General features: G+C 38.5%; 1 protein-coding gene across 1 annotated transcript; it reads left to right on the forward strand.

The window, feature by feature from the left end:
• Positions 1–1,335: 1,335 nt before the first annotated feature.
• Positions 1,336–18,394, forward strand: LOC115919164 (serine-rich adhesin for platelets-like). Its single transcript, XM_030972213.1, has 2 exons — positions 1,336–1,873; positions 15,373–18,394. The coding sequence occupies exon 2, from the start codon at positions 15,736–15,738 to the stop codon at positions 17,524–17,526; it is 1,791 nt and encodes a 596-aa protein (XP_030828073.1). The 5' UTR covers positions 1,336–1,873; positions 15,373–15,735; the 3' UTR covers positions 17,527–18,394.
• The last annotated feature ends 5,516 nt before the right edge of the window (positions 18,395–23,910 follow it).

Genomic DNA, 23,910 nt, shown 5'->3' on the forward strand with positions numbered 1-23,910 from the left:
CGTTTCCAATACTGGTCTTTACCTTTAATATCTCTCTGTAGTTGAGTTTGAAATTTTATTATCCAAACATAAAGTACATCAATATAACAATCAAATGTGAATGATTAACAATGTAAGGATAAATGGGACCAGAAAATAGCAGTAAAGGCTAATCATGTCTGGTACCACTAACAAACAAAAGTATCACAACAATGGATGAGAATGTAATGAATAAATGTGAATAACTGTTGAATACCAAAATTAAGCTATACAAACTATTCAACATCTGGGCTAAGATGTGTTCTGTGATTAGATACAAAGCTTTTGTTAAAATGTATCTGGGAACAAAATCTAATATGGATAGGAGGGACTCTGAAGGAAAACAAAGTAACAAACGACAGGAAAACATCTGTGGGATGATAGCATCACTGGCGGGTGTGGAGGTGGATGAGTTACTCTGGAGTCTGTAATCGAGATACCAGTTTCATTTTTCAATTAGACTCTAACCTTGAGGTAACATTATGGGGAACACTGCCTCTGACTCATATCATGCCTGGTCGAGTCTTTTAGAAATAATGCTAGCATTAATTTTGGGCTGTGGGAAAAACTTTTCATGACGATGAGGAAACTAAAATTTGCTTTTCTTCTAGCAACTTATGTATTTGTGCTCAAATTATTCATTGGGTTTAGACAATGCTCGTCACAATGTTTCTAAGCACAGGAGAGCTTGTCAAGAAGGGGAATGAGAGAGAGAGAGAGAGAGACACACACAGAGACAGAGACAGAGAGAGAGAAAGAGAAAGAGAGAAGGGGTGGGAATAAGCAAGTACCTGAATAATTTTACTGAGATATTATTCTTTTGTACTGTATTTATACACATCGTGTCATTATTCAGCTATCCAAGTCTGTTAATTGAAATGTGAGGTTTTTTCCATACCCGCTTCCTCTCTGTCTCCCTTCCCCTCTCTCTCCCTTTCCCTCTCCCTCTCTCCCTCTCCCTCTCCCTCTCCCTCTCTCTCTCTCTCTCTCTCTCTCTCTCTCTCTCTTTTCCCTCTCCGTAACTTTCTATAACGAAGCAATTAATCTGCATACAAAAGTAACAGTTTGTGCAGGTATCTGAGCCTATTGAGTCTTAATGAAACCATAATCATTTTAAGACTGCCAGCACATTAAACTTGCTACTTACCAGTATCTTTTCCTCACTAACTTTCTCCCCATTAGTGTTTCTATAATTGCCTTCTTCTTTTCTTTGAAATTATTTGTTATTTCTTTTTATTTTGATATTCCTGATACATTCCCGTTTTTCACTTAGAGGATTATAGAGGAAAGGAATATATACTGGTATTAATCAGTGATAATTCTCACCGGTTCTCTTTTGTTATTGCCGCTGCATTAATATTTGGATGGAGTGCATGCATTAGGGGATTTGCAGCCAGCTAGCAAATTGCTACCTGTTGTCTGTGTCTCCCTCCAGACACACACACACACACCACACAACCAAGCACACAATGCATACATAACACAATAGAGTGATACTAAACAATTCTGTTGCGTGTCTGTCTGGCCAGCCAGCCTGCCTGCCTGGCTGCCTGCCTCAGTGGTACTAGTGGTGCTGGTGCGGTTAGGGGCTGCTGAACTTTAATCATTCAATCGTTGGAGCTTGTACCAACAGGTCGTGCTCTCTCTCTCTCTACCTGCCCGATTCTTTCATTGGCGCTTACTGACTCGGACTGTCAAGTTGTTTGATCTATCTGTTATACCTTCGCTCTTTCAACGAGCCCACAGGATATGGGCATTTATTGAGGATCGTCTATTTAATGCTGTCAATAATCAGAGATATATAATTGATGGATGGTTTTATTAGCGGATCCTGCTCTAATCTACTTCAATTTGAGTGAGTACAGAACTTTGTAATTTGTTCTCCCACAAAAATTTCTCGTATGATTAATCTATTTTTAACTTTATGATTGGAATGTAATCCCCTTGTTTTATAGAGTCCCATAGTGACCATACATCATGATTATCCAACATTTAACTATTTTAATTATTCACATACACAGGCCTCTCGCCAAGAAATTAAAAACGCGTGGCGCGACCCGAGGGAAAATTTGACCCCCCCCCCCCCCCAAAAAAAAAAAAAAAAAAGTAAAAATTTGATTTTTTTTTTATAATTTTTTAATTTTTTTTTAATTTAAATTTATTTTTTACAAGTATTACAAGTAATTTGATGAATTTTTAATACCATACCTGCCAACCCTTACGAATAATTCAGAATATTCTGTTTTGGGGGGATTTCTAGGACCAGAAAATCCGGAATTTTCTGATTTTTCAAAAAAAAAAAAAAAAAAAAAAAAAAAATGATTTTTTTTTTTTTTTTTTTTTTTTTTTTTTTTTTTTTTTAAAGAACGCGTGGCGCTAGGTCGGGCCCGTCAGGAACGCGTGGCGCGCGCGCCACGCGTTATCTGTGTACGCGAGGGCCATGCACATACATTTAAAATTGGTCAGTTTGCTAAGCTTTTTAAGAATCTTCGGATTTGGGCAGCAGACCCACGGCAAAACTATTATTAATTTTGTTTAAAGGTGCTATTTTGATAGTACATGTATGCCATTTTTAGAATACAATTGATATGAAAATGATATGGTCATGTGTTTTATATATATAGACATTGTGAAGTATGTTATTTTAAAAATTAGTGGCAAATAAGAAGGTTAAATGTGACAACACGCGTTGTGTTTACTGTTAACGAGGCAGAAAAATAAATATGACATATTTGTTTTCTCTGATGAATGTGGTTGAAATAAGTCCAATGCATTCATTGTGTTTTAATTGAAGTAATGAGTGAGTGATTGGGGTCTCCTAGCTAACTCATTTCACCCGAGCGAAGTTTGTGCAATTATTTGGAGGCTAGCCATTGCCTGTGATGTATTACTTGTCATTAGATTGTAAGAGGAGGATTAGATGAAAAGTATCCACATGCCGGCTGCCATGATGGATGGATGTGATGAGGTCTTCATTAAGATGGCCGGGCCCAACTAGTCAACCCTCCTGTCTAGCTGCTTTAGATTGAATATCTCAGCTTGATGGCATGATTAATTGCAGTCTGTTGCAGTTACAGATGAGATGAGCGCAATTTGTGCGGGTAAATTGTTTCAGTGTAGGTTTCATTTGTGATGTCATTGAGCATTATGTTTGCTTCTGGCTAATGACAGTGGAGTGACTTTTTAATCAAGGTTATGAGTATATTTTTGGTAGTTTAATACAACCCAAATTGAATGTGCATCAACCCATTTGAATTACAAAAAACCTTTCAACTTGAAGGTGTTTTTCTCTTCAGGAAGAGGCAGTACAGTAGCAGGAATACGCATGCAGCAAGGAAATATTTTGTAACACTATTCATGCCTACCAGTTGTTTTTAATTCATTATTCAATATAATTGTATTTTGAGAACGAGCAAGTTCATTATCTCCAAGAACATTTGTTCAGAGCGTTAGAAATTTGAACCTTGTTTGTGCTGTGTTATGTGTAAATATGTCTTGGTCATTATCTTGAACAAAATCAGAGACAGAAATAGTGTATTATTTTCCTTGATCTCTTTTTGTTCAAGCCGTACGGTTTTGTTTCCTTACATCTTTTTATATTTACTTACTTTGACGGTATTTTTTGTATCATGTGCATGTGATGTTATCAATATAGGACAGCACGACTCAACTTGCAGTGGTCTTTGTGTAACCTACAGACCGTCTATTCTTGTAACAAAGCGCAGTGGCACCCTTAGATGATAATGTGTATTGATGTTGCAATCCGAAGATAAAAAAATGCCTTTATGTTTTGATGAATTGTGAAGACTGGGTTTGTGTAGACAACCTCCTTTCAACTGAGAAGTATTGACGTTTCTATTCAGAGAGAGAATTATATCCAAACGAAGGAATGAAAATGGTTTCTACAGACCAGTCAAACGTGCATTAGTAGAAATGAGACGGCAGGCACGCAATGTTTGTGTTTTCTGCTATGATGGATCACATGAATACGATTGGAATCAATAATGTTCTCCCATTTTCTATTTTTACAACAAACAGCATGGTTTCGTGATCCCCCACAGTTATATGCTGCACAGCTCTGGGAAGAAAAGGGAACAATAATCTCTGTCTCTTTCTTGAAGGATTGTTGCTCGGACCCCATGGGATAAGAAGATACTTAGGATAAACCTTGGGGCAATTACCAGTCGTTCTTTACACCAGAATATCCCTTGCTTTGTAGGCTTCATTGTTAACCAAGCTTTCTTTCTGTCTTGAAAGCTTGCTGTACACTTCAAATTAACTGTTGTGAGGGGTTGTTTACTAAATTGAAGAAGGGGGATTGCTTTGTGCTCACCCTCTCAGGAACTGGTGAGGAGTTGAATAGTTCAACAAGTTAGCTCAAATAATCAATAATACTTTAAAATTGATTTTGATGGGATGTCACTTAAAAAGACCAGCTCAGAAGCTTTGACATGTGGACTGAAACATTTAGTAATTTGGATGTTTAGTATATCAATGAATTGATTTAAGACTACCGGTACATCTACGGAATGGAGTGGGCGTTAATGGGTTATGTACATATCTGATCAGGGATTTAATTGTTTTCTTTGTCTCAGACAATGTATGATGATCTTTGAACTAGCTGAAAGATTCTCTTAGTCATTTGATCAAAGCATAATGTCTGGTTACTTGTTTCATTTCTTTTGGTAGCATGTTAGGCACCTTTTCTTCATGTACATACTACATGTTTTCATTGGGTTTTAAATGTCCTCCAGTTGAAATTCAACATCCTCATTAACCTGCTATACATGTAGTTATAACCTGATGTCTATTTTACTTCAAAAGTATTGTTTTTCAAAAGATGAAACCTTTCTTACCAGGAAGCTAGTTTGTAATGGAGTCATTTGAATATACAACCTGTATCTGAGGAAATGCCAACTCTGATACCCGCAGTATTTATCAAACAAAACATCATAATTGGGTGCTTGTTATTACCATAAGGTTGTAACAAAATATATACCATGTCGCCATTTCTTCCACATGCCCCCATATTGTTGACACATAGTATTATAGAATTGGGCTTACACTCACATGAAGTTTGTAACATTAATGACAATATGACATCACAATGGTGTAGGCTTGTATCAATACGTTTAAGTTTTTAGATGTTCACTTTAATAGACCCTATTTTCTTTGTACTTCTGATATAATTTAATTCCTTTATAGAGTCAAAATTGAATGTTGAGTGTATTTTCATTTGTTGATGAAATTGAAAAGGAGGAACTGATAGTGAGATTATGATACTTTTCCTGCTTTCTTTTCCGTCATCCTTGCCAAGGCGAACACAGTTTTATATTTCTGTAATGATAGCCGACTTGGTATGATCAAAGTGCTATATTTGATGGTAAATAAGATCAGTTTAGGTCCAATAAACACAGCTATGAATACCCACAGAGGGCCGGGTCTGTGCTGTGGAATGGATTGCTTGGTTGAAATTGAAACTTTGAGTGCTTTATTCTAGGCATCATCCACGGCCATCTCCAGAGGACTAGATATATAAAGGTCAGTAGTATTGGGTTAGCACTATAATGACCACTTCACAATCGAGGCAATGTCTCCTCAATACTCACTATCCTGATATGATTTGACACCACAGACTGCATGGGTTGATATAGCTGTGAACTTTGAAAGAAGAAGAAAAAAAACCTTATTGGGTCTAGAAATAATGGAAAGAAGCAATATTGAAATAGAGACATCCTGCCATCCTGGCATCCTGGCAATAGAAACTAGCTTGACAGAGAGACTGTCTTGGTTTTGGGAGAGTCAAAAATATATTGGAAAGATCTTCTCGGATAGCAATTTGAATTGAGTGTGAACCATGTGAAGAAGTACCCTGCAGTTTATTAGAGTGCAGAGTCAAATACTTATTTCAGCTTTCTTTGATCAAGTTACAGCGAGATAGAAAGGTGTGACGGTAGCCTGGTAGGATGTTGTTCACAGCATGGAGTTACCGGTCAAATTTTGATAATGCATTGGACTGAGATGCTTTCTTTTAGACAGTAAATGACAAACCAAAACTGAAAATAATCTTGGTACATGTCACACTGGATTGATAACGTGAATGATACTGGGTTGATTATGACTGACAAGTAGAGAGTCTTGAGAGGACACTCCTATAAGATAACAGCATGGAAACAAGAATGCTCTGTTTCTTTAGTGAGAATAAAAGTATCCTGTTGATAAGAAATGTTGGTTGGTCTCTCTAGGCCTGTTTTCATCAGCTTGAGATTTCAAAATAGCCGCTATTTCTGATTTGAGAAATAATCACGAAGTTACAAATCTCGTCTTCATCAGTTCGAGACTCGACCTCGAAACTTGAAACTCGAGCTTGAGAAATTAGCTCGAGATAGGCCTATATTTTGCTCAGCGTTTGCGCAGAGTGCGAGTCTTCAGGCTGGTGAAAACGCACCAGACAAATAGCAGGATATTTTGTAAACTACCCAAAGATGTCTTGGAATGATTATCTCGACCAAATATCCCGCTAACTTCGGGCTGATGAAGACGCTAATTAACTGGCTAATTTGTGAGCAGGATAGTTAAAATAGCAGGTTACTTGGCAAACTCGAGCTGATGAAAACAGGCCTTCTTTCTCTCAGATGTCTGTTTGATATCTCTGTCTCCACTCCCTCCTTGGTCTCCTTTAGACTTGAACTCTCCCTGAGTAACCACAATCTACCAGGGTAGCTAGCCATAGTGGCTTCTGATAAGAGATACATGATACTGCCCTAAAACCTGTGGCTTTTTTAGAAGTTCATGCAAGATATAACTAGGGTATGCTTGTAAAATGTTTGTACAGTCAAACCTGCTTTAGTGACCACCTGTATAGAAAAACCACCTGTCTACAAAGACCACATTTTTGGTTTCCATAGAAAATGGTTTTTCATTGAAACATGCACTGTAGGATTAGGAACCTGTACATGAAGACCACCTGCCTGTAAAATCACCTTACATGTACTTGTCTCCGTTGGGTGATCTTTATAGACAGGTTTTAGGGCTGATCTTACTTCAAAATGGACATAGAGACGATCTTCTTGTCATCTTGAAATCAAGTCCTAATTTTAATGTTCATATTTTTTTGGAGGCATATATCTAGAAATGAGATGGTGATGATGGTTATGAATACCTAACACTTCACTCACTAGATAGATAGATTAGACTGTAACAAATGAGTCATGCTTGCAGTAATTCATACCACGGCCCATTTCATGTCCAGTGGAATGAAAGGATGAAAAATGAGGGAGATCCCAGGGTTTGGGGGGCATTCGTTATCACCTCGGCCCACTGGAGCACAGCCGACAACCCCCATATGGAGATCAGGCCAGCCAGCACACTGTTCATACATGTAGGGTCCTAGTTAAGTCGGGTCCATTGTAATTTCAAGAGGCAAACAGGAGCTAGGTTACAGAAAAGAATTAGAATTGTTACACTTGACAAATAAGGGTGGACAGACCCTTTCAACCAGCCATGAAGTGTGCACTTTAGTTAACCTTTGTACTACTTTTAGCCAGGTGTATATGCTGATTGCATTTATTATCAACAATTAGATATTACCCTCATAGGGCACATCTGGATTCTGAACCCCCTCTTTTTTCTCTCTTTCTCTCTCTCTCACTCTCTCACTCACTTTATGCACCTCTGGTTAATATCCCTCGGATGATTTTTAGATGACATTAATGTACATTTGCTGGTATAAAACATTAGATTTTGCAGAACTTGGCCGCGCTGGGCTTTTGCTGTCTTCTCAATCTCATGATGATAATTCTCCTCCATTATTCAATGAGTGGATATACTGCACGTTCATATGCATACCAGAAAAAAAAATCAAAACAGAGACGAAGTTGATTTGGAGCCTGGAGGAGATTATATTGTGGGACATTGACATTCAGTCCATGTATGGTGTACCATTATTTCTAACTGTTACTACTTATGGAAGACCTTCAGACAGAGGAAGAAATATCATGTTGGAAAAGAGTGAGATGGAAAAGAGTGAGATGAAAACTGGTCTAGGAAAGTTATATTTAGAAGATCCTTTAACCTGAAACTCTAGTCTCTAGGTCAATTGCACCTCAGGGTATATATACAGCAGACATGATATCATTAGACCAGTGAGGTGTGATCAATTAATCTCATTACCCAAGGAATTAAAACCTTGTTAGCATGAGTCACTATGGACTGTTTAGAGTCTAACAGCAGCTGAGTTCAAGGTCTATCGTAGGGGGTGGCCACCTTCTGTCTGGGGGTCGTCTAGCTACACTTGTTTCTTTTTTTGTCTGGCTGAGGGTCGAGGGAGTGCTCTCTCTCACTCACATCTGGTGGGTGTGTTCGTAGTAGGTCCATGGTGTGTTCCAATCTATGTTCTCCTTTCAATCGTGTACTGAGTGTACTCAATATTCTTGAGTCAATATTTTAGTACAAATTCCTTGTTTGCAATGTAAACTCTCCAAAGTTATATAGAGCCTTTGGAGGTGAGGTGGGGCGGAGTAAGTGTAGAACTTCTAAAGTTCTAATGGTACAGTCGTGTTTCAGTCTTCAAAGAGATCTTCAAATTTAATCAGCTCTTCAGGAAAATGTTCTTAGTTGTGTGATTGATGATTAGAAGGTTATTACAGGAACCACACCATAATTATTCATTCATTTCATTTGAATAGAATTGCTTCATCTAAAGATCAATCATAAAACTGATAGGACCTTAAGAGATTCTCCCTGACAGCAATTTTATTACAATAAAATGCTGAGAATGAATTGTTTAGCATGTCCCATTTTCAATTTCAGTACTGACGTGAAGTTGAATGTGACTGCCCTACCACTAATGTAGTGAATGGCTTCCAAGAGGCAATGTCACCGCGATGAAACCTTTCAATTTGAACAAAGTCTTTCAGGGACTCAGACACTAGACATTATTAAACTTTGTTGATAGACTCATGTGACAGCCAGATGTTAATTAATATTTTTCTGTGACAGATAAGAGAGCCCTTTTCTATCCAACATCCAACTCTGTCATCTTGTGAACATTCACTTAATTATCAACCACAGAGGAACATTGGTATCTCACTTTCCCTTTGCAGAGAATTCATTAAAATGTGACAAGTATTGATTTGAAGAAAAATATACATTAGCAAACTTTTATCATTTTTGAAAAATCAATGAGTCCGGCCTTTTCAAGGGGCTTTCAGTGCCATCCATATTACTACCGGTAGACAATATTAATCTTCACTTGAAGAAAATAAGTAGCTTGGGGAAAAGAAGGATTGACTGAATTACTGAATATCCAATTGCTATTCATATCAAGTGAATAATTAGGTTGCTGCAGAATAATAGCAGCTTAGTATGACAAGTAAAACACGTCAGAAATGTTGTTAAAAATAAACCTGGATTTTCTAGGAGGTTTCCATAGGAACAACCTGCACGACTAGATTAGAAATGATTGTATGAATAATTTTTCATGTAACCCGAGTAAGATGGGTTACACCACAGTCTGCTGAAGATATAATGAGCTTTACACATAATGAGCTTTACACATTTCTGGTTTTAATTGTCGTCTGGTACAAGCTATAGCTGTAAAGGACATCCAAATCAATTTGATGCTGGACAATAATTACCAGCTCTCTGATACAGAACGTGCCAGCCTGTTCTCCATCTGTTTGTCTGTCTGTGGGTTGTTAAAGAAAGAAGATGGTAGAGAGAGAAAGATAATATCCTCATAGGGGTGTGAGAATCAATTTTCCAGTCGTAACCACAATCCATTGAGTTTTCACCATTAATTGTGATCATTTTTTAGAATGATGGTGGAGTCTGCTGGTAATAGAACTAAATATTGAGATAGCCATCTGGATAATGAAATAGAAGGTGGTGGGAAAGTTTATGAAAACCTAGATGATTTGTGGTCGAACCTAATGAGCCCAGACTGATATTATGTAGAGTTACAATAATATTTTTCATTCATCTGTGCACGCACGTTTAAAGGGAACCCCACTTATCATCTTATATTTTGCTATGTATGTTTGGGGTTTCATGCTTGTGTGAATATTCAATTCAAATTCATTATTCAAAATATCAGCTTCATTACTTCAGCAATGAAATATTTAAAGTTTGAATGCAGAAATGATACTCAGAATAAAGGCAAAGAGTCTTGTGAGGAGCCTTCAAGATTACGTTGCACAATTCAGCCACATTCCGTCTTCAACAGAAACTGTTAGAGAGAACCTTTAATATCAATCATATTTGCAATGTAGGTTGATATTGCATATGATTGAGTAGAAATCTCAACTTGTTGTAGCCACTGGTACCTGCCAGTAGAACTTCATCTCATCAATAATTGAATTCTCGCCCGACTGAAGACTAGAAGACACACAGGGTTATGAATTCATCAAAGGACATCAAAGAGACAAGCCGGTCTGAGCAACCCGTCTTTCCCAAAGGGCATATGTCTTATGTTGCTTCATCAAGATGAATTATTTTGGCTTGATTGAACTCTGGTGTCTTCCAAGTCAGGCGTATACACAGAGGGAGTCACAATGTTGTCTTATTTGATTTGGAAGCTGGAGAATGTGCTACTGCATGAGAAAGGACACTTTTAGGATAAACTGCCTTGAAATTAGAGATGAATTATATGATTTAAAGTGATAAGAACACGGATTATAGAAATCAACAAAGTTTGACATGACGGTTTGATGAAATTGCCGTTGATGTGTTTTAATGCATCTTTTATTATACAGGAGACTTGCAGATGTCTCCACTTGGAGTTGGAGAACAACTCATAATTATTCAAACCAAAGTCTATGTAACTTCAGATGTGTACGACTACCTAGTTTTGTCCTTGAAAATGACATCTATCTCCAGTAGACATTCCTATGTCATCATCATTCATGGGCGTCTACCTAATCCCATTCACAGCATCAATTACGGGAGCTAAACTTCATCCAAGCTCAACATAATGCCTTTCATAATAGCACATAATGGCCCTACTGCCATCATCATCATCATCAAAGGGAACACAGCAATAGAGAGAAGGAACGAAATCTCATTTGTACGAAAAAAAAGTCATAACCGGTCATGAAAGAGAACTCATAAAAATTCCTTCAGCTGAATTAAGCGCTACAGTTACCCAAATATAATTTCAGTTTCAATTCTTCTGTCACAATCTCTCTCTCTCAAGTTCTCTTCTTACTTACCCTGCAGGCTATATTAGTCAGCAAGTTCGCTCCGTCGTCAATTCCTGCTTTTAATTTGAACTCTTTTCTGTCAGCATGAGGAGAGAAACCAATTTTGTTGATGCGAATGTGGTGTTGCCGGGCCGACTCTGCTACGATGTACTTCTTCTACTTCTACTTCTTTCAATTCCCGTCCAATATTAGACCACTGTTCCTAAACATATAGCCCATGGCATGGACTGACTCATCTCACTCGATATCAACATCATACCCATATGATTTATACTTCATCTCTTAAATTTACTAAATTAAATCACCCAAATAAGGAACTATTAGATGTACTGATATATTGATTCAGGAGGTTTTTAGAAAAAATAACAGTCCAGAATTAGTTTCTAAGTGACCCTTGGGTTTGGATGACAAAGCTATTACCGGCAAGTGGTAACTGATTAATATGCCTTCTTGTTGAAAATTATTTTGATGAATGATGTGCAAGATAGAATGACATCATGCATGGTCCTCTATCAATTGTTTAAATTTTCTAATTATTCAATTGAAGGCAGTTTCATTCATTCATCCTTTCTATCTTTGTATCAAAGTTATCAGAGGAGAACTTTTCAAGAAATTCTGCTTTTCTTTGAATGACTCATTCTTCCTACAATCAATATATTATCTCTGATATTTCTTTGGTATTGCATGTATCCTAAATTTCCTCATTGAGATATTCTTAAAATAACAATGGTAATATTTTTAATGTGATTTATTTATCCATGGATGCAAGGAACTGCCTCTGCGGATTATGGACAAAGATTACTGGTAGAGATTTGAGATACTTTTATACAGTTGTTAGCTTTCCATAATACAGCGACAAAAACAAAATTCATCACATACATATTATGTCATTTCAGATGCATGAACAATCTTTTTCTTATGACAAAGGAAATCTTGTTGAAGATGCAATAACAATCTTCTGGCATAACTTCTCTTTGTACCATTTCCAACGATTTGACCTATTCCTACAGTCTGGCTCTCCACACCAATCATTCCCAAGAGATGGGATAGGATGTAAGGTGTGTGACATAGGTATATGATCTTGACCCCCTTTATCCTGACCATGATGACCCTTGTCTAATTAAAGAGCTTCTAGAAGGCGGTCTGATTCAAGGGATGAAATGGAGGTCCCTCCGCCTAGGGGAGGAGAGGCTCCTTCTCGGAGTCACCCGAGACTACTCCCATCAGCATTTTATTAATTTCCACCAATCTCTCTGCGGCGGCGTCAACGCATGGCATCGTACGATGACGACGACTCCCGCGCTAGCTCGGCCCTCGTGTGACGTGGAGGAAGTTGTGCTGCCTCGTTGTGAATGAAGCATGAGTTTGTGCACAACACCTCAAGTGTCGTTCATTTGCATATTCACGAGATTTGGGGGCAGGATTGGTGAAAGAGAGATTGAATATCACTGCGGTAACCGTCTGTTAGTTGCGTGTAGTGTGCTATCCCATTTCAAAGCATTTGACCTAGATGCATTCCAGATTCCCCCCCCCCCCTCAATATTTTAATTCTCTCACATATTCATTGAGGAAGCGGTGCATTTTGTGAATGACTGCAAGAGGATGATAAAGCCAGAGAAATTGTGTCAGATTGCTGGAAGAAATAGATGTCTTCTTCCCATTTAATACATCCTCTTAGAGCTCTTTACGTTCTACGGTTACAAGATTTCCTCTGCCCGCACTTGATCCAGTAAATTATATAGCCCAATCCGTGTTTTTAGAAGAAAACAAGGTTTCATTCTAATTATATAGCCCAGTTCCATGTTTTTAGAAGAAAACAAGGTTTCATTCTGATGATTCTGTATGTAGAATCTGTTAGTATCCTAGATTTTAAACTTACTTGATATATATCCTAAATTGGCAGGTTGTCTGAGATGGAGAAGCTAATATACATGTAGAGAAGGTTTTGTTTTTCAGTTGGTAAATGATACAATTTTAAAAACCTAATAAAGAAGAACAATTATCACATTTTCAAAAGAAAATTGGTGTGTCTTTTGGCAGCAAACTGTCAAACTGTATGAAGAAATTTCATTCTTGAATCCTAATGCAATGTTGGCCAGGCTGAATGTAAAAATTTTGAGCAACAGATGGATTCGATGCAAAGGAATTCATTGAATTTGCGCACTATTTAGAGTTTGAGATTCATGGGGATTCTCTTCCCTGTCTGTTTTGTTTGTTCTATGCTATATATACTTGACATTGGGAAGTATCTTATTTTGATTAGTGCTTGAACCGGCCACCCTGGCTGGGTACCAGTATGTCAAATCAAAGGGTTTTGTCCAGAGTATTTTCCTTGTAACAAGAGGCAGTCTTCTGTTGCATCGATCACCACTGTCTCCCTGACGCGCAGATGCCGAAACCTGAACTCGATTTCATTCAATCTCATTAGCACCGTGTCTTCTGAATTCTAAACTTTTTCTCAACCCTCTCTGAGTCTCTGCATGCCTCCTGAAGAATAACACAGCTGACAGTTAGGTATTATTCCAAATCCGTCTTTGCTTTCGCATGTTAACATGTGAGTGGCATTGGGGAATGTTACTCGTGTAATGTAATTTGCCTAATTTGTTTGCGGCTTTTTATTCCAGTTTCTTAGATAAAGAGGTTGTATTGAAAAGGAAGTTTGAATGTCTATCATTCTAATCTTTTTGTTAGCTTTTTCTTTATTTAAATGAAAAACCATGTCACCTTTATCTTTCATCACTCTCAACTTCTGTTTCTGCTTCATGATCTCGTTTTCCTCACTCCATTTCTTTACTGCCCTATTCCCCTTCCCTCTCCCCCTTCCCTCTCAAGGTATCTCTTTCCCACTACATGTATCTCACACAATCTTTCTCTCTCCTTCTCACCTCTCTCTCTCTCACCCTTTCTCTGTGTCTTTTTCTCTCTTATCTCACACAATATCTCTCTCTCCCTCTCTTTAATAATAATAATAATAATAATAATAATAATAATAATACTTACTGATATGCATAGATTATACAACACTTGTTGTACCCATGTCGTAATTAACCTGAAGTTTGGGCATTGTTTTATACAAGAACTTAATAAATATGAAGGTCTATTTACAGAACATATAGGACCTATACATATATGTAGGCCATGCCCCCTCCCCCTCCCTCTCTCGCACTCTCTCTCATCACATTTTCTTTTAATTAAGGAATGGTCGTTTTAATGGGATAAAATCTTTTAGACTACAAAATAGACAACATATTTGAGGAGAAAAACAATTATTTGTGCAAGTGCACTGTGATGTAATAGGTTTGGAATTACTTTAGGTTTGTTCAGCACTGTATATTGTCCTTGCTTACTCTTATGGCAAATGATTTAATTTGACAGGGAACATCGTAGTAGTGCTGCTTTGCTTTAGGGATGACTGACACACTTACAACAAACAGTTTCCCTTCTTTTTGTTTTTCTTGTTGCAGGCCTAAAACATTTCATCAAAATTCCAACATCTCCATACTAGCAATTACACCCCGTAGTACAATTACAATCTCAGCTTTACACAGATAAAGAAGCTCTCACAAGAAGAAAGCTGTTTTGCTAAATTTCACCCCAAGCCCTAAGGATTCCTATTGATGGCTCCTTCACGGAAGCCTCGTCACCTCTCTGTACAGTTTAGAATACTGCTGTATTCAATGCTAGCGTGTCCCTTTGAAACGGCATACGTTGTATCAAGAAAAATCTCCTTGGTTGTATCATACCCCAGCATGCTAGTAGCAGAGAGCTAGCCAGATGTTTAGAGAGCATAATGAGGGCTGAACCCTCGGTTGTAATTACATTTGTTGATGTTCTGCAGCAACAGTCTTCATTCATGGATGACTTCATTGACTTGTGCAGGGTTACAAGCCTTCCAGACCATCATCTCCAATTGGCTCTACATTTTAGAGGTGCTTGTGTCGACTGTACAGGAAAATTGAATTTGTGATACATGGACGAAGTCTTCCTTATAAAAGTAGAGCTTTCTCATCCTATTTTGGCTGGTTATTAAGGAATATTGTTGTTACCTGTTCTTTTGTGTCTTATTTTGTTAAATACAGAATTGATGTTATTCTGATGAGTGTTGATGTACCCTTCTAATGTGCATATCTCTTTTTCATATTTGTCTTTGCAGATCTCAAATTTTCCTGACAACAGACGAGAAGAGAACGGTGACGTTTGCCTAGGAGAAGGGTATGTCCCAGCAAATCAACTGAGGGAGCATCATGTACCCCTTCCACCCATCAGATGGGATAGTCACACTCTGACGCTAGACCTTACTAGAACACCAGGATTCACCAACGGGTATCTCTCTCGTCGAAACGAGGACACTGTTAATTATCTATCATTATCGTCTTGTGAGAGGAGGAGTAGGAGAAGCAACCGAAGACGTCGGTCACCCGGAGACGGTCGATCAGGAGATAGTGATCAGTCAGGGAGGAGGCGTAACAGGAGCAGGGGCAACGCCCAGACTCTACCCTTGCCAGGTCGGACGGCTATGGGCATGCAGGCCCCTCTTAGGACTAGTGCTTGTCTAGATGATAGACGAGGTATGATCGAAGAACGCATCGTTACCGGGGCCAGTTGTGAAGCTATTCTACCAAATACAGTTGAAAATATGTGGGCTCGTATTGAAAGTAGGAGTGCAAACGTACGATCAGTTGGAAACCATACTAATGGGATAGGGAATGGAAATGAAGAGACCATCATGGATAGGCAATACGACAGATCTGAAGGAAATACTGTGTTAGATAACAATAGTGAGAGGACAGAGGATAGCCATAAAACAAGCAGTACCTCCACCAGTCCACTGCAGAACCGTAGTCCTCCTAGTGAGCGCAGTCCCTCGGGTAGCAGCGAGAGGCTTACAGGAGGTACGGCAAGCAGCAGCAGTCGTAATACACGCACATCGTCCAGCACCCAACGACGTCAACGCAGACGCAGGTCCTCCGATCGTCGTATGAGGACCTCATCAAGCAACTACAGCACGTCTTCCACCGACCATAGCTCAAAGAGCAATGGAGGCATCAGACAAACTGCAAGAGCCAGACAGCAACAATTGTTCAGCACAAGCTCATCAAGCGATAGCGACGACAACACTCCACAACGCCCTCGCAGACTAATAGCACGCATGGGAAATGGAGGTGTAACACATGAGGTAGATAAACAGGGTCAGAGTGGACAGTCAAATGGACCAAGTCGTTCAAGGAGACACACACGTGGGTCTAGGAACAGACAGAGACCTGTCAGTGCCCAGCCTACTGTAGGTAGACAGTCTCTTCCTCAGTCACAGACTACCGCTAATGCTAAACCAAATGCCAGACCTGGGACGTGTCATGAAAGAAACAATGCAACTCATGGTTTGAGTCCATCCAGTATTCAGTTCAATCAGCACGGTAGGGTCAAGCAAAAGAGACCAGATTCCCTGGACTTGAAGCTCATATGGAGCTCACATAGGGGTTACATTGGCCATCAGAACTCATTGTCCACTAGTTCTTCCGCTGATTCTTACGATCCTTGGATCCCTAGGGATGGTGTGACCATTGCTACGAACAAGGAGAAGTTAACTGTCAACATGGCTGCTAGTGAATCGAAGCGCTCTAAAGTGCCTCAGGCAGCGCCCTCTTGCATTAAAAAGAAACAACTGCATCGCATGTCAGAGGGCAAGAACCACCCTAGGAACAATCTACCGGCATCGCTCCAACTACCTGATAACAATACCCGTGTCAGGATCAATCCGACTTGCAATGATAACGGAGTCATGGCTGAAATGGGGCTTCCATCTAGCAATATTGAGAGGGAGCATGCAACACCCGAAAAAGACATTGACACCACAGAGTGTTGTAATGTGACAGAAAATGCAACAAAGGACCGTCCAAAGTCAATGGTGGAATTCAACAACGATACTAGCACGCTTGTCTCTGAAATCCTGAGCCATGCTGACGGTGATTTCTCACCCGCTGTCAAGTCTGTTCTTCAGGATATCCACAGTGTGATTGAGAATGACGATCAATATCTAAGTGAACTCTGGCAGAGTGCCTGTATCCTCGATACGTTTGCCAGTAAATGCACGCACCAGAGGAACTCTTTACAGAATGGCGTTGTGCGCTTCAAGGATAACAGAGAGCAAGACAACGTGGAGACCACGGTCTCCAAGTCTGAGCAGATGAAGTTCCGTCATAGCTGTCCCGACGCCGATGATATGCAGAGACAAGCGGAGAAGATGCTGAGCGTATCCCGGGCGGAGCTTGTCAAAAGCCTGGAAGGTGCTCGAGAAACCATCTTGTAATGCACAGGTGCATGCAGATATCGTTATCATGAAGAACATTGTTTCCAACCAACGAGTTAGGTCGCTTCCATCTCATCAAAGACACACCATGCTTCCTCATCATTGCAATCATTTATTATAGGAGGAGAGTGGATCTGTTGAGTTGATCAAGATATTATTTTTAATTTATATAGGAATCAAAAAAGTAATCATGTGGTGTAGAAATTGTTTCATACATGTACATGATAAATCTTTAGGTCGTTTAATTGTGAGCAAAAAAGTAGATTGTAGTATACCAAGAGGAAAGAAGGTGATGGATAAATGAAGATTCCATTTGCTTTTGCGACTGGTCGTTCTACTTTACGTTTCATTCCAGAATTTGTTTGATTTGAAATTATTTTTCAAGCATGATCGAAAAAAGAGAAGGGGTGTTAGTTACAAGTAGACTCCAGTATCTATTGTAATGACATGATTAATTTCCTGTGAGGCTGCATATTATTTGTGTTTGAAAAGGAACTTAAATGTTGTGATTCTGTTGTTGTAGGTGCATTCAGATTCTGATTCTGCTGTATGTAACGTCCATTGAACTCAATTCAGAGAGTAATATTCAACTCAATTGGCTATGCAATTTGATTAGATTGATAGTGTTTTTGACATTTGCTGAGTAGCTTAATCTCATGATGCATGAATGTGATTGAAAACCAAATGAAGATAGAGTAATCTGATTCTGATCTTCAACGAGAACTCTGAGGTTTATATGATCAGAACTGATCAATTGATTAATCCTGTCTATATCTATTATGTCCTGAACTCTCCTTTCTCTCTCTCTCTCTCTCTCTCTCCCTCTCTTTCTTTCTCTCTTTCTTTCTCTTTCCCTTCTCTCTTTCTCTCTCCCTTCTCTCTTTCTTTTTCACTTCTATCTTTCTTTTTCCCTTCTCCCTCCCCTTCTCTCTCTCTCTCCCTCCTCTCCCTTTTTTCTCCCTCTCCCTTCTTTCTCCCTCCTTCTCTCTTCCTTCTCTTTCCCTTCTCTCTCCCTTCTCTCTCTCTCTCTCTCTCTCTCTCTCTCTCTCTCTCTCACTTTCTCTCTCTCTCTCTCTCTCTCTCTCTCTCTCTCTCTCTCTCTCTTTCCCTGTCTCTGTCTCCCCCTGTCTGTATTCCACCTTTCCATGTCTTACTCCTTCTTCCTCCTTGTTTCTATCCCATTTCCCACATTTTTCCCTCCATCTCTATCTATTTCCCCTATTTTCATTTTACATTTCCCTACATCTTTTCTAATTATTATCTGACTTTAATAAATGTTGATGATAATGATGACGATATCTATATATATATTGATAGACCGATAGTATTTTGAAATTAAGAAAGTTCTGTGTTTTAATTTTTTATTTTTTTATTGTGACAATGCAAGCAAATTGTCAGCTTTTTAAAAGCTACGTGTCTCATTATGTTTTGTTTAAAATGACATTCTTATTTCTCTGTGTTGCTGCAGTGACTAGACTGAATAGAAAGAGAAGCTACGTGCAATGTTCTGCATTTTTGTACTTTTGTATCATGTTTCTTACAAAACCTTTTGTATCATTTTTGTGTGTTTTAAATTTATTTATTGTTGTGGCATTGTGTAACAATGCATTGGTGCTAGGCAGTGGAACATCTTAAATTGTTAGACTTATCGATACTTCACTCTTTTTCATCTCCAAGTTTTTCAAGGAGCCTTAAATCTTTTGACATCAACAACAAAGTTTGACTCTTTGATACATTTATCACTGGAAATAAAGCATGATATGGATGGTAGTATTACAAAGTTGCAGAAATAGAGAGTTTGCTTGTTTACCAGTAACCATTCACTCATTCATTCATTTTGGATGATACTTTTTTTCCTTCATGCATTCCATTTAAGTTTGTTAGTTTATACTCTAAGTTTGCTGCCCAATTTGTTACTTGTTTCTGCTTTTGCTATTTGTTTTGCTGCATCCATTAAAGAGCATAAGTGAATAAGATAGTTGTTATTTGACTCAGCATATATTCTATGCAAAAAATGCAAATCAAAACTAAACAATGTGATCAATAATGATCATCTCAACAGTATAGAGAGGGTTAGTATACTTCCTGGTCAAAGTAAACATTAGTATTTTTTGTTGCTTAGTATTTTACGTCAAAGCAGGTATGACGGTTAATCTTGGTTAATCTCTAACTTGTCCACAATTTATGGTTTAAAATGGCACATCTCGTAGCCATATATCTCACACTATTAGGAGTTTAATCTATCTGATATTTTTGCAAACACTCTTATGTTTTTTTAATCAATGGTACTTTAAGGAGGATTCTTAAAATACAAACCAATGATTTTGGTGTTATTTATATTTTAACCGTTAAACAACTTTTGGGCTGAAATCTCTGAAATTTCAAAAATCAATTTTTAAATGCTTTTTGAAAGGACTTTTTGGAGGGACTTTTTGAACCCTTGCAACTCCTGCAATTGTTTTGTTTTGTTTGTACCTGCTATCCAGATAGATAGCAGATTGTTTCTTTTTTGTTTTTGTATTTTGTTGTTGAATGATTCAGGCAGATTCATAATGGATACATATGGTATGAAATCTTCTTTCATCTGAATGTACATGTATTAAACTAAAAGGATAGTCATTTCCACAACTCTAGAGAGAATTATAGTCGGTATGTCGATACGGATGACGCGTACATGCTGCCACAAAACATTTGTCTTTTACGAAGATACTTTTGTAAATAGTGCTGTACAGATCATTTTAATTGACTATTCTCAATGTTTACGTGAACATGATGATTTCATTTGAAGGAAGATTCAACATTTTACGGGACAAAAAAAAGGAAATCTTCATTTTCATTTGACGGACACAAACATGGAGTGGCTTTGGTTCATAAAAAATATTGTTAGATTATTAAACAGGTGATGTAGGGTTAGGCAATATAATCAGAACAATATAAACTGTTCTGTATCTATCTATCGTGGAGTAGATTCGTATCTGATTGTGATGATTACAAGAAAGAATTGCAGTTTGGCAGTGTTTTACAAGCCACATTGACACTGATATTGAGTTTTTCAAAGTATGTTTTAGTTGTATTTATGAGTGCCTTTTAATTCATGTTGATCTTTTTAAAAACTATGTATCCTCTTGTTCAGTGTGAATTAAACCCTTAACTTGTTATTCTGATGTTCTTTAATATTGTTTTAAGTTATGAATAAGGATGATTTGGATACAAGTGAATTTATTTACCCATCCCTTTCTTTCTTTCCTCCCCCTCTCTCCCTCCTTAGCCAGTATTTTGTATCATACTGGCATCCTGTAAATGTGAATAAAGATGATTTGTTCTTGTGCATGTTTTGCAAATAAATAAAGAATATAATATGATAATGAAGCAATTGCATAACAGTTTCACTTATTTAAGATGATCATCTTTGTCCCTCATAGTTATTCTTATTGTGAGAAACCTGTGATAGTGCTGGTGGTATTGATGGTGGTGATGATGATGGTGGTGGTGATGATGATGATGATGATGATAATGATTAAGAAGATGATGATGATGATGATGATGATGATGATGATGATGAAGAAGAAGATGATGCTGATGATGATGATGATTTTGGTGGTGGTGGTGGTGGTGGTGGTGGTGGTGGTGGTGGTGATGATGATGATAATGATGATGATGATGATGAACCACTTTAAGTAGTTAAATGTGATGGGGATAATGAAGATATGAGTTATAGCAATTAATGTAAAGACACAGCAATTCGGTATGCAAATAGGGCTGTCATTAACAAATAAATAAGTAAACATATAAACAAAATAAATTAAAAAATACATAAATACACACATGTATCAGACAATATCCTAATGTCATTCATTCTTTGATAATAGGGTATCAAAATTGATAAGAGGATTTCTTCAGGTGCGTTGATACGGGGTTTGTTGCACCAAATTTGTGGCAATTTGGCCCAAATGTTTCCAAGGAGAAGGAGGGAGAAAGAAAGAAAAAATTGAAAAGGGAAAGAAAGATGCATGAACCTCGCACTTTCATCTTTGACGACAAGGATAAAAAAAAAAAACAGCCATCGTATTTTCAAGTCTGACAACATATCTGAACTTTCTCTCTCTCTCTCTCTCTCTCTCTCTCTCTTTATTTCTTAACCTCGTGCTTTCTCAGGCCCTCTTCTTTCGTCCCATTTCTCACCTTTGCCTTCCACTCACCTGTCATAATTCGTATCACACTATCCTCCCTCTTCTGCAATTCTAGTTCTTGTCTTCTAATACTCTTTCTTTTCGTTTCATCCCTTATCCTCTTTTCTCCCCTAACATCCCCTTTTACTTTCATATTTCTCCGTTATCTTGTTCGAATGGTTTTATCCCACCCCCTTCCCCCTTCTCTGAGTTCCAACTTTTATTTTGTATTCTTTTCAGTCTGTTACATGGTTATCCCTTTCTCCTCTGTATCGTCATCATTCCTGTTTTGTTTCAATCCACATTCTCAATTTCCCCCTCCCTCTGGCCTCTTCTTCCTCCCCTGCTTTCCACAATCTCCGCTTTCTTTTCCTCCTCTCCGACCATGTTTCAACTCATACCCATCTCCTCCCCATCTTTCTCCTCTTGTTTCATCCAACATTATTATATTTTCCTCGTCTTCTTTCGTTCCATTCCTTGAGGAAGTTTTCCCTATTTATTCTCCCCATCTTTAGGCTCTCGTCAATTTCGTATCCCTAATTTTTTTCCACCCCAAATACGGGCAAAAGAAAAACGAACGGGCTGAATATTGTCATACTTGCCAACAGGATGGTTCATGTTGAAAAAGTCACCACATTGTCCATTCTATGGTTATATATTTTAATCAAGATATTCCATCTTCATTATTTACCTCCCGCTTACTTTCACCTTCTATTGACTTTCTGGAACACATTTTCAAGAAATAAATTTTGTTTTTCTTGGCTGTAGGAGTACAAATATATATTGATTGTAAATCAAAAGAAATTTTCACACTGAAAGAGGAGCTGACAGAATTATTGAGCCAATAACCGTTAATTACAATTACTATTTCAAACATAGGTCAGTATCCCTTCTGATTAAAAACCAAAGCAGCCGGCTGCTTGATCGAATTAGATATATTAAGGTTTCTAAATGGATGATGAAACAATGTTGACCATGTTACCTTCCCACTTTTGACAATTATAGGCAAAATGTATTGCATGTGTGCACGGTATAATCATAGTTCGAATGGTCAGGCTCAATTAAATTAAATTCAATGTATTTATTGTCCATATAGCAGACTATTTTTTACGAGCATAAAACATACAGGAGAACAGATACCTCAGAAGGCGATCAACATACATGCACTTCAAAAGGCATAAAAATAAATTATCAATGTGAACAAAACGAATAAAAGAAATGCGAGAGGGGAAGACAAGTGAGGCATGTGGTAAATTGTGCATTTAGCAGAATAAATAACACTTAAGTGCTTATATAGGAAGAATAATATTCAAGTTTCGTAAAATCGAATATCAAATATCTGGTATTGATTTAAAGGGAAACCAACTTTAATAGCAAACTACAAAACATGAAAACAGAAAAGTCAGGCTGATGGAAGAATGAAATCGAACAAAAGATGAGAACCGGGTATGAATTGTTAAAAGTTGTAATCTTCGTATGGGCTCTTCAAATTGGCTGAACCAGTAGTGTCTCTGACTGGTGGCGGATAACTTTCCCATTACCCAGATAACAATACGACGTTACGCCAACGTGGGGCCAACGTAAGCTGTTACGTTGGTCCAACGTCGCCAACATGATGTTGGGCCCACGGCTTTCTTGCCGGCGGGCCAACGTTGGCCCGACAGTGACAAAATGACATTAAGCCAACATCGGGCCAACGTTATGCCGACCCCTATCCGACCATATGTGCCGATGTCCTCCCGACATTGAACCAACGTTATGCCAACCTCTTTTCCACCGTATGCCGACGTCTTTCCGACATTGGACCAACGTCGTCCCAACCCTTTTTTAACCATGTGCCGACGTACGACCAACGTTATGCCAACCCCTATCCCACCATGTGCCGACGTTGTTCCGACATTGGATAAACGTTATGCCAACCCTTATCCCACCATGTGCCGACGTCTCCTCGACATTGACCCAACGTTATACCAACCTCTTTTCAACCATGTGCCGACGTCTCCACGACGTAGGGCCAACGTTATTCCAACCCCTATCCCACCATGTGCCGACGTAGTTCCGACATTGGACCAACGTTATGCCAACCCCTATCCCACCATGTGCCGACGTCGTGGGCTGTTACGTTGCGCCATCGTCGCCAATGTGATGTTGGGCCAACGGCTTTCTTGCCGGCGGGCCAACGTTGGCTCGACAGCGACGAAATGACATTAAGCCA

The sequence above is a fragment of the Strongylocentrotus purpuratus genome, unplaced genomic scaffold, assembly GCF_000002235.5.
Source record: "Strongylocentrotus purpuratus isolate Spur 01 unplaced genomic scaffold, Spur_5.0 spur5_scaffold_6, whole genome shotgun sequence".
In the NCBI taxonomy this organism is placed as follows: domain Eukaryota; kingdom Metazoa; phylum Echinodermata; class Echinoidea; order Camarodonta; family Strongylocentrotidae; genus Strongylocentrotus; species Strongylocentrotus purpuratus.